The sequence below is a fragment of the Microcaecilia unicolor genome, chromosome 4, assembly GCF_901765095.1.
Source record: "Microcaecilia unicolor chromosome 4, aMicUni1.1, whole genome shotgun sequence".
In the NCBI taxonomy this organism is placed as follows: domain Eukaryota; kingdom Metazoa; phylum Chordata; class Amphibia; order Gymnophiona; family Siphonopidae; genus Microcaecilia; species Microcaecilia unicolor.
Window position 1 is genome coordinate 241,114,930 of NC_044034.1, and position 12,471 is coordinate 241,127,400.

Consider the following 12,471-nt stretch of genomic DNA (forward strand, 5'->3'; position numbering starts at 1 on the left):
AGACCCTATGACACTGTGGGAGTTTTGACAAGGAGCTGAGCAAAAAAAAAAAAAAACCCCAAACCACATTTCAAGAATCAAAGAAGAGGCTGTACAGAGATAGCCTTGTCCTCTAAATAGTGATAAGCGCCAATTGCATTGAGGTGAACCTAACATGGTTAGTCTTGAGACCAGACTGACAATTGTTGGAAGTACTCAATGAGTTTTTGTATAGGACAGGGAAAAGGGTTTAAGGCTCTGCCCTCACACCAGACAGCAAACCTCCTCCACCTTAAGCTGTAATATCTTAGTAGAATAATCTTTCCTGGAAGCAAGCAGGACTTGAACCCCCTTGTGCAGGTGAAGCAAATCAACTACCACCCTCTCAATATCCAAGCAATGTGGGCCAGGGATTGGAGGTTGGGATGGTAAAGTGATCACTCATTCTGAGTGATGAAGGTTGGAAAGCAGTCCAGTCTCCATGTATCTTCAGACGCTAGCTCCAGAAAGATAGGGAACCATATCTGCCTTGGCCAATAGGTGGCCATGAGGATCAAAGACCCTTTTGTCCTGCTTGAGTTTCAGCAAAGCCTTTGCTATGAGAGCAATGGGAGGATATGCATACAGAAGACCAGTCCCCCAATGAAGAAGATTGCCATCCGAGGCTAGTCTATCATGTAATCCCAGTCTGGAGCAGTACTAAGGGACCTTGTTGTCCAGATGAGTGGCAAAGAGATCCACCAAGGGAGTGCCCCACTCTCAGATCTCCTAGGCTATCCCCATGCTGAGGGGCAACTCCTGAGGTTGCATTACCCTACTCAGCCTGTCCGCTAGACTGTTTGTTGCATCCCAGCCAGATAAGTGACTGAGCCAACATCCCATTTCTGAAGGCCCAGGTCCACAACTTTAGTGTTTCCTGACAGGAGGTACGAGACTGTGCCATCCTGCTCTTTAATAGGTTGGCTGTAACATCAACGCTGGGCAAAATGATCAAGAATATAATAAACAATTTTACTAAGCATATATACACACACACTGGGAAGCTAAGGTCCACTGAGCAGTTCTCAAATGGAGATGAGCTATGGGCATCACATGGATAGAGGTGCCATAAGGCCTAGCAATCTTAACATTTGCCAAGCTGTGACCTGCTGACTCTGGCAGACCTTGGCCACAGTGCTGAGTGTTCACGTGCTGATCCAGAAGAAAACCACATCCATGAACTGTGATTAGCAAGGCTGCAATGAATTCTTATCTTTAGACAGGATGCAGGTGGGACTTTCAGTGGTTGATGACAAACCCTAGTAGCGCCAACACCCTAATAGTTCTGGACATGGATTCTGATTCCCATCCCTTGACATGCTCTTTATCAGACAATTGTCCAGGTAAGGAAACGTGTGTACTCCCAGTGTACATAGCAATACAGAGACTACGACTGGACATTTTATCAAACCCCTGGGAGCTGATGTGAGGCCAAAAGGCAGAATGCGGTACTGGTGCTTCCCTATTCAAAATCTGAGATGCCTCTTGTGGCTGGAATGTACCTGAATGTGGGTATAAGCATCCTTTTAGTCCAGACAGCATAGCCAATCTTGTACCTGAATCACGGAGAGTAAGGAGCCTAGGGCAACAGTCTTGCTTTCTTTAATCAAGTATTTATTCAGGGCCCTTAGGTCTAGGATGGGACAGAATCCTCCTGCTTTCTTGGGGGACCAGGAAGTACTTGGAGTATAATCACTTTCTCTTTCCGTCTGGTGGAAAGGGCTCAACCGAATTGGCCTGTAAATGGGAAGAGAGCTCCTGAGACAGCAGTTCTTGGAGCTGCGAGCTGAACCTTGAAGTATTAAGAGAGAGTCTGCAAATCCAGTCACACTGTTCACCAAGGACCACAACTACATGTTCATAAAGAGCTGATAGAAATATATTTGAGAGACAGCACAGCAATCTGATAAACCTTTCTCCCAAAAAGAGTCCATAGTCGGAGCATACCTCCCTTGAGGAGTGAGACTTGGCTCTCTTGAGAGCAGATTTGATGACCATGGAGTGCTGTGAAAGCTGATTCTGGAGCCTTCTGGACTCTGTATAAAGTTGGCCGCCTTCTGATTAGGCTGAACAGGGGGAGGGGGGGGGGCTTCTCAAAGTCTCATCTGCACAGCCTTAAGGGTGATGTAAATGGTCAGCATTACAGATTTCTTAGGAGGAGAATCAAAGTCCAGGATATCCCTCATTTCTGCCCTGGGCTCGTCCTCTACCTTCAACGGAGGAATGGGTTTGACCACTTTGGACTGCAAAAGTGAGGAGGGTTCCTTTGTAAGCAATTCCTGGTGTTGAGAGCTCAACTTTGATCCTCTCGGAGGGCAATCTGGTGGGATAGTTTCTAATTGTAGGGTGTAGCCTGTCTGGACTATTTTGAGAAACCATTGGTCTGAGGTTACAAAGGCCAACTTTGCTTGGAAAAAAATTCTGCTTCCCTCCTAGTAGAAGATTGTCTGGAAAAGCTACATTTACTGCACTATGCTCTCTTGGAACAAGTCAAAAGCTCCTGCCCAATTTGATGTGAGAAGCTGGCTGGGACTCTTGTCCCATCTGCTGCTGAGTGTGGGAGTGGGGGCTCTGAGTATTCTGAGATGGGGTGGGGGTGGAGGAGAGAACATAAGCCTTTGAGAGTAGTAGTTTTCCTGCTGCCCTCTGCCGGAGTACATCCTAGATGAGGAGACCATGCCAGTGACTTATTAGTCTCAGAATGCTTCTTAATGAGGTCAGTGATCTCCATCTTGTCACCAAAAAGACTAACACCTGGCACAGAACATCTGCCAGCTTCTCCTGAACCGCAGGCTCCAGGTCTAAAACACACAGCCAGGCAAGTCTATGCAACCCAATAGCCATAGCAAAAGCCCTAGATAATGTATCAAAAGCATCGTACATTGCCTGGACCCTGTGCTTTCCACACTCCAGCTGCTTGACTACCAGCTGGAGGAATTCTGCAGCCTTCTCTGGGAGCAGAGTGTCTGCAAACTCCACAGGATTTAAACTATGTTCTGCAAATGCATGCTCAAAGAACTGGTAACAACGTATGCGGGAGACAAGAATAGCATTCTGAGATCCTTTTTTCCCCATAAGATTCCAAAGTCCAAGCCTCCCTCCCTGGGGGCGCCAAGGAGTGAGCCTTGGAGTTCTTGAGTGGATTTGACCTCTTTGGAATGGTGAAGAGGCTGAAGCTTCTTGAATCCAGGAGCAATCTGGACAATATGTAGAGTCATTCTTCTTATGTATAGGGTGTACAGGGGGAGGGGGGGATCTCACACTGCTTCATCTGTACATTTCTAAAGATTCTGTGCATGGGCACTGTCACAGCTTTCTTTGGAGGGGCACCAAATTAGGCCACATCTGCACTTCCTGCTGGAGACAAATATTGTAGAGCTGAAGACAGAATAAAACCCCTGTAAGGAGAGTAGAGTCAGCTTTGAGCTTTTTTTCTGTTTTCAGCTACTGCCAGAGGTATGTAGTCCATTTGGCTGGCATGGGCATTAAGTATTATTGCCCCTCCCTCCCCCTATAGTGATCATTTTTACTTGAATTAATAAAACATGACAAGTCAGGAGAAGCAATGTATTCAGAGATTGATAGTTTGTGGGTACTTGGCACCCACATCGTGTGAACCAATCCTCATTTCAAAAGGGAAACTCCACAAAGACTCTCTTTAAAATGAGCTTTAAGTCTCCATGAACATATACGCTATTTACAACTTAAAAGTATTTGAATGATTTTATTATATTTCTCCTTCCATACCTTCTAGCCCTTTGAGATTTCAAACCAACTGAACAAGAACTTGGATTTGGCACTATGCCTTTATTCAAAGTTACTATTCCCCATATTTCCCCTTTCTAAACAATCTACCTAGTCCAGTGACTGCAGCAAACTCTTTCAGTTGAGATACTGGATGCACAGTGGCTTCTCTTGGAACCCTGCTATCAAAGACCTGAAATCACAGTACTAGGTATTATCACTATATGACAGACTCCCTCCACCCAAAAGATGTGAATGTTAACTTCACAACTGGTCCAGGGATTAGAAGACCAGACCCAGGAATTGAACTCGTACTTCCGAGTCACTGATCAGCCCCTCCTTTCCTATTTTTATAATACATCAATAATAATTAGATATAAAACTAATCAATACTTAAAATGAGGGGGAAATTTTTGGAACTGTAATTTGTAATACAATTTGTTAATACAATGACAAATGCCTTTCATACTGGCTGAAACAGAAATGGTACTGCAATTTTCAACAAGGAAAGAACTGCGAAGCAATTGACATGAGCACTTTTCCTAAATTCAGACTAGATCTTTACGTTTTATAAGCAAACATTCAGTAGATATACCTATCCTAAAAATATGGCTGGGAAGGTAATGTAGACAGTTTCATACATTTAATGGGAAAAAAGGACCTTCCACACATTTTTGACTAGACACACAAAGGTTTACACAGTTCCCAAAATTTGGGAGTTATAGGTTGAACAGTGAGAAATGATGTGCACACAGAAAGAAAGCTAATACATAAACATTTTTTCCTCAGGGGAAAAAAAGTGTTAAAAATTCTATCCCAATTAGTTAAATCAAATCACTCAAAAATATAGCATATAACATACCTTCTCTTTCCCAACAGCAAGGCCAATCAGGCTGATGCATTCAATGGTCTTCCCTCTTAGGAGGCGCAGCTCTTTCTGCACTGCATTCTCCACAATGTGTTTCAGGGAGGGCATGAAGAGGTCATAGTAGGGGACAAATTTTTCCTCAGCAGTGTCCGCAACAGAGGCAATCGAAGTTACAACTTGCTCCAAAACAAGTTTTGTGCCTTTCTGTATTAGCTATTAGGATTAAAAAAAAAACAAAGGATGAACCAAATAAAAATGTATATGTTATTCACTGTAAGATGACTAATAGGGTAAAAGAGTGAGGAATCAAACCAAAGCAAAGGCAGCCAATCCAACAGTAAAAAAAAAACTTTAATAGTTGCTGTGTTCATCAAATGCAATTAAGTTCTTCAGTCATAAAAAGTCTAATTTGTAATTAATGTTTTGTCTACAATGATCCATGGCACAAATATACAAAGACTCGACACACCAAAATAGAGAGCCGTGCAATGATGCTGTACTAATACAGTTTCTCCACATTGTCTGCAGGTGTCTGGTTTGACTGCCTTATACAGCTCAGCATTTTTTATTCAGTGACACAATACTTAGAACTTGTGACTCCTGGATACAGGCATGGTTAATGAAACATGGTCATGTCTAGTCCTTGTAGGTTTATGCCACGGATCATTGTAGATGAACACAATATTTAAAAATTAAAGACTTTTTATGATGAAAGAATTTAATTGCCTTTGTTCGAAACAAGGTATCTTTCAAAGATATCACCAAAACAGGGAAGACAGGGTATCTCGATAGTGATGTCACAATACAGACCATAGTAGACCAGGTGTCTAAATAAAAAGCAGACAAAAAATTACGAATTTACACCGTCAACTGCTGAGCAAGATGTAAAGAACAAAAATAGTTTGAAATGTCTATATGCGAATGCCAGAAGCCTAAGAAATAAGTTGGGAGAGTTATTGCACTAAATGAAAAATTAGATATAGGCATGTCTGAGACCTGGTGGAAGGAGGATAACCAGTGCAACACTGTCATACCACGGTACAAATTATATCATAGTGATAGGGTGGACTGAATAGGTGGAGGGGTAGCATTGTATGTTAAGAAGGGCCTTGAATCAAATAGACAAAATTCTGCAGGAAACAAAACACATCTTGGAATCCCTATGGATTGAAATTCCATGTGTAAAGGGGAAAAGGATAGTGATAGGAGTGTACTACCGTCCGCCTGGCCAGGATGAACAGACGGATGTAGAAATGTTAGGGAGGCTAACCAACTGAGGAATACAATAATAATAATGGGTGATTTCAACTACCCCGGTATTGACTGGGTAAATGAAAACATCAGGGCATTTCAGGAAGGCAATATTCCTTGATGAAATCAACGACTGCATCATGGAGCAGCAGGTACAGAAGCTAACAAAAGGAGAAACAAATTCTAGATCTAGTCCTTAGTGGAGTATATGATCTGATGCAGGTGGTAATCAACACATCTAAATCCCATACTGAATCTTACCATTCAGTCCAACTGGGATACGTAAACGCCAGATCAGTAGTAAATAAAACAGAGATTATAACAGACTGGATCACCACAGACAAACTTGACTTCTTATTCATCACTGAAACCTGGATCCATGACCTTAAAGACCCCATAATCTTAGATCTATGCCCACCAGGATACAAAATAACCCACTGGACAAGAAATGGAAAAAAAAAAGAGGAGGTGGAATAGACATAATACACAAATCCAAGTTCACCATCACAACCACAGCTGAATCTATTCTACCACAACTTGAAATTGCCTCGGTAAGAATTAATCACCCAAACTTGCAGGAATACCTCAACGCAATCCTACTCTACAGACCGCCAGGGCAATTGGCAAGACTCCCAAACACACTTCATGGACTTCATCTCGAACACATGTGTCTCCACCTCAAACCATATCATAATAGGAGATATCAACCTGCACCGTGAAGATCTCACCTTAACAAGCACCCAGGAATGCAAAGAATTCTTACAGTTATGGGATCTTCACATACCAAACACACAACCAACGCACAATAAAGGACATACACTAGACATTCACACACACAAGTTTGATGCAGACTTAAACCTTACACTAGCAGATACAAGATGGATACCCACACCGTGGTCAGACCACTATAAAGCATACATCTCCCTCCAATGGACAGTGAGCCCTTCACGCCCTTGAAGTTGGCATCTGTAGTCCCCACCATTTACTCCAGGGACTGGCTACTTGTGGCCCTCATAAGATTGGCCTTGTATAGCCATCAGTGCAGTCTGCATCTCACCTCCTCTCATAGAGAGAGATGCTTGTCCAAGTCCTGTTGCTGAGGAGTTCACAGAGAGGACAGACAACTGAAGGGAACTAATATGCACTCTTGCCCAAGAAATCACTTTGAGTGGCCATCATCGAACCGAAGACCTGAAGGAAATCCCTGGCCAGAGGGGTCCTAACAGGAAACTGCAAACTTGTCCCTGCAGCTTGAGAATCCTCTGCAGCAGTAAAAACACTTGACCCAACAAAGTACCAAAACGCACCACTAGATATTCAAGAGTCTGGAGATGGAAGAGAATTCTTGGTTAGACTTACTACCCAACCTAGATGCTCCAGAAAACCAATGACCCCCCAGCTGTGACCTGTACACTCTCCTGAAAAGAATGTTGCCTGGATCAACCAATCGTCCACACAGGGATAGACTAGAATTCCCTCTTTGCTAAGACTGCAGCTGCCACCACCACCATGACCTTAAAAAAGGAGTAGGGAGCAGTCATGAGCCTGAACGGCAGTATGCAAAACTGAAAACACTGCCTTAAAACAGCAAAATATAGAAACCACTGATGAGACTAACAAATTGGAATGTGAAGATCTTCTCTGTGAGGCAGAGAGCTGTAAGAACTCCTTGCCGAACTGCTACAACCACTATGTTTTTTTCCATATGAAACAAGGGTAGATTCAAGGTTCAATCTGATATACCGCAAATTTTCAAAAAAAATTTAAGATGTTTACAATCTACAAAATTTATCAGATGTATTTATAAACCCACTAACAATGGCCTAGTTGAGCGCTACAATGGACTTCAGTGAATAATTTCTACGTTTATTGTTAGCTACTTACAAAGCAATACAATAAATGTAGAAACTATTCACAGGGGAGAGGGGAAATAACAGGACAAAATTGCACAACACATCAAAACTTGAAGTACATGGGGCATAAGTTAATATGAACATCTATACAAAAGCCTAAATCATAATCAGAAAAGTTAGCGCTGATGGCAAAAAAACAAAAAACAAAACAAAAAACAGATCCTCAAAGAATAATTGAAAGTGTCACACACAGAGTATAGAAGATACTTCTGTACTCATCTGCTCCCACAAGTATCATTACCAGTTCAGATTGAGATCAGGGAGGCAGGAGGGATGAACAGCCCTGGAAAATTAGAATTTTCAATCTGAATTTTATGAATATAGTATAGACTTCACACGTTAAGGTAACTGCAGCAGTACACCTGTTAGTAAAATATATAATCACATCACATGAATACCACTGTACCTCCTGCAGTTTCACCACCATAATGGAATGGAGATGTTTAACCAAATTATCCAGGTATGGAATGAGGAGAGATTTGGGACAGTCTTCAGTAAAGTTGATGAGTGCAGCAGCTGCATGAGCTTGGACCCGTGGATTGGCCTGGTCCTCCATGGTCTGCAAAAGTGCTCCAATGACCTGTGGAACAGATTGCACAAAAAAAAAAAAAGTCATAATGCAAAGTATAGGGTTTTTCATGTCACTCATAACTGGGTTGTTTGCTACTTGCCTTCTCATGAAATTTTTTTTGAAATCCTGGAGCAAAATCAGTAGCCATTTGACCAATGGCATTGCAGGCTGCATATCTCACTCTTGAATGCTGAAAAATCAGGTTTTGAGGTGTTCAGATTATTTATGGTCAAAAACAGGTTTTAAAGAACCAAGTACTTAAAGTGAAGACAAAAATCAAAACCAAAAAAAGAAACCAAATAAACTTACAGGATCTTGAAGGAAAAGTAGGACGAAGTTCACTATCTCATTTAGAATCCCTTCCATCTGCTGATGGCAGCCTTCTCCAATGGCAGACAAGGCCATTAGGCCAGCATATCTATACTTCCATTCAGCTGCAAAGCATAATAGAAATGGTGGGCAGCAGGCAGATACCACATTAAAGGTGCAAACAATCCAAAGTAATGTAGGGTACCAAAACAAGCGCTTATCTAACATGGAAGGGGTAGAGTTCTAGCTTACACAGAATATTTACTTTACCACTCAAAAGCATGAATAGTTATTTTATACATCAACGTTTCATATATTTCTGTGTAGTATTTTAGTTGCCACTAATTTGAAGTAAATCACAGCAAGTTTACAGATGTTCCTCGCAAAAATGTCCTCAAAACCAAAATCGTTATTAAAGCTTCACAGGGAACTAAATGTATGTATGTTTGTGTGTCCACAGAGCTGAAAGAATATGAGGGGGGGGGGGGAGGGAGCCCACTCTACTCCCAACCCCAAAATTCCCACAATATAGTCTTATGTACATAGAGGATTTTATTTTCCTCTGATACTTTTAATGTTTCTAGCATATTTGGGTTATGAAAAATTCCAAAGTGGCCAACACAGTCCATTTTTTCCCTAGAGAAAGTATGGAAGTAGAAGCAGTTATACAGTTTACTCGTATCAATCTGGTAAAGTATTTTAAGTGCTGTGTTACAGGAACTACCTTCAAAAGGGAGAGGATAACTTGTTTTGAATGCTCTTTCTACCCATCTGCTGAGACTGCCAATTCATGTTACCTTGTTGGATTTTGTTAAAGTACTTCTAATTGGGAAAGATTTGAGGAATGCTCCAGTCAGATGACCAAAGTAGTGTTATATGCAGAATCTTACACTATGCAGCATCTTCCTTATACATAATCATGTTGGCTTTTATTTGAAAAATTCCTTGGCTGAAATCCCAAACATCTGGATATATAGGTTGTAGTATTGTTTAATTCCAGAAAGGCATTCATTATGAAGATTTAGCCTAGTTAATTATAACAAGTGTTTTTTCCAAAGAGAGAAGAGTAAGGTGGCACACATCATGGCAGATGCTGATAGTAACACTGCCCAAAAAACACTTCAATAAATATTCATAACTTGTACAAGAATTCTCACTGTGCTGCCACTTTCAAATGGAGAAATATGGGTTTGAATGACTTCCTATATACTGCTGCCTTCAGAGAAAGGCTGTTACAGACTCTGTGGTTAAGGGTTGCTTTCAAACAAAAACAAATCACCAATACCATCACCACCAACAGGATAAAAACATGTTTGATATCATTCTATTCTCTCTTCTAAATGGTGGCAATCTTAAATATAAAAGTTCCTATGCTGAATAGGGTTGGGGCTCTGGAGGACGAGACATAACAAAGCTCCCATTATATTTGGAGTCAGTGTCCAAAATAGTAGTGGGATGTGAATGTGTGGTTGGAACTCAATGTGGCAGTTTTGCATATCTTTTCAAACGGAAGCCAACCTTTCATGGACCACCAGTGCTGCCATAAGTGTGTGTCACCAGGCTATCTCCAAAACCAACTTGGAGTAATGAATTGTCACCTATAAATAAGCTCTTATAAGAAGGGACTGGGTATGCAATTACAGCTCCAACCTGCAATCCTTCAGTTTTAATCTGTCACATTCCAGTCAAGGAAAAACTCCACCTGGCAGGTTTACAAAACTTTTACTTCTCAGTTCAAACACACAGACCATACCCAGATTTCCCAAACAAAAGCACAGATATTATATATCCAAAACTTTACTACAGTGTTTAATGCTCAGTAACCTCCATAGGTTGGTTCCTGATTATTATTTTCAGATTCTTTATTGTGGTCTTTTTGGGATGCCTCTATTCACCATTGTTACTCCTTTAAAAAATAGTCTGTGCCTACCTCAAACTCCCTTCTGGAACCTCTCTCATCTTGCTCAAAGAGCCACAGAAGGCCAATATTTGCAATGTGTGTTTTTGTCATGCTCTCTTTGGATCTGCATCTTAATTTCTTTATGATTTGGTTGTTATTCAAAACTATACTTCAACTTCCTGCTAAATACTACCAACTGGAAAGGTGAAATTAGGCCTTACCTGCTAATTTTCTTTCCTCTAGACCCTCCAGACCGGTCAAGACGCGTGGGTTATGCTCGCCTACCAGCAGAGGGAGACTGAGAACACTAACTTCAACTATGTACATATAACCTGTGCCCATCCCACAGAAGCCAGTATACACTTAGCAAAGCAGAGAAAAAACCCCCTGCAACCTGAACTCTGAACTATAAAACCCCTGTACCTGGAAAACCAATAGTCAACACCAACAGTGTGCTCAGACAGACGGAACGACAAGCGCCCCGCTCTGTCAAATATTATGGGCGAAGAAAACTCTCCGGCCCAACGAAAGAAAAGGAATAGTCATAGCAGAACACGGCTCAAATACTTCTGATACGAACAATATCTCTGAAAATCCATAGCAGAACACGGCTCAAATACTTCTGATACGAACAATATCTCTGAAAATCCATAGGGCGGGCTCTTGACCGGTCTGGAGGGTCTAGAGGAAAGAAAATTAGCAGGTAAGGCCTAATTTCACCTTCCTCAGCGACCCTCCAGACCGGTCAAGACGCGTGGGAAGTACCAAAGCAGTAGAAACTTAAGGGTGGGACCCTCGAAACGCAGAAGTCAGTACAGCCGCTCCAAAACATGCATCCTCCTTTGCCTGAACGTCAATCCTATAATGCTTCACAAAGGAATGAATGGAGGACCATGCCGCTGCCTTACAAATATCCTGCGGAGGAACAAAACTACTCTCTGCCCAGGAAGCAGCAACCCCCCGAGTTGAATGCGCCTTAAGTAACGGGGGCACCGCACGCCGCCTCAACAAATAAGCCGAGGCAATAGCCTCCTTCAACCACCTAGCCAGAGTCCCCTTGGAGGCCGCAGCCCCTCTCTTGGGACCTCCAAACAAAACGAACAACCTATCCGAAGCCCGGAATTCTCTCGTTCTGCTCAAATAGGACCGCAAGGCGCGCCGAACATCCAACTTAGCCAACCGACGCTGAGAGGCATCCCCCGAACGATCCCCCAACACCGGTAACGAGATCACTTGATTCACATGGAACGCTGAAACCACCTTAGGAACAAAGGAAGGAACCGTCCTCAAAGTCACTTTCTCTTTCGCAAAGGACAGAAAAGGTTCCCTACAAGACAAGGCTTGCAACTCTGAAATTCTACGAGCGGAAGCAATGGCCACCAGAAAAACTGTCTTCAAGGTAAGATCCTTACATGTGATGGACGCCAATGGTTCAAACGGAGGCCCCACCAGAGTCTCCAAGACCACATTCAAATCCCAAGGCGGAACCATCGGACGACGGGGCGGCCGAATCAACTTCACTGCCCTCAGGAACCGCCCTACGTCCGGAGAAGCTGCCAAGGAGACTCCTCGAATCTTACCTCTGAAACAAGACAAAGCAGCCACCTGCACCTTCAGGGAAGAAAGGGAGAGCCCCCTATCCAAACCATCCTGCAAAAACTCCAAAACCTCCATCACCGAAGCCCGCAAGGGGACAACATTCCGTTCAAGACACCAACTCTCAAAGATGCGCCACACCCGCACATAAGCCAACGATGTGGACTTCTTACGCGACCGCAACATTGTATCAATGACCCTGGCCGAGAAACCCTTCTTTCTCAATCTGTGCCTTTCAAGAGCCAAGCCGTAAGCAAGAATGGAGAGGGGTCGGCCATCTCGATCGGTCCCTGCACCAGTC

At 42.7% G+C, this 12,471-nt stretch overlaps 1 protein-coding gene across 1 annotated transcript in view; it reads right to left on the reverse strand.

The window, feature by feature from the left end:
- The window catches only part of IPO5 (importin 5), a 358,310-nt gene that overhangs the window by 193,320 nt on the left and 152,519 nt on the right, over positions 1–12,471 (reverse strand). The window contains 4 exon segments of the mRNA XM_030201357.1: positions 4,625–4,843; positions 8,201–8,374; positions 8,466–8,555; positions 8,675–8,799. Coding sequence (XP_030057217.1) covers positions 4,625–4,843; positions 8,201–8,374; positions 8,466–8,555; positions 8,675–8,799 — 608 coding nt within the window.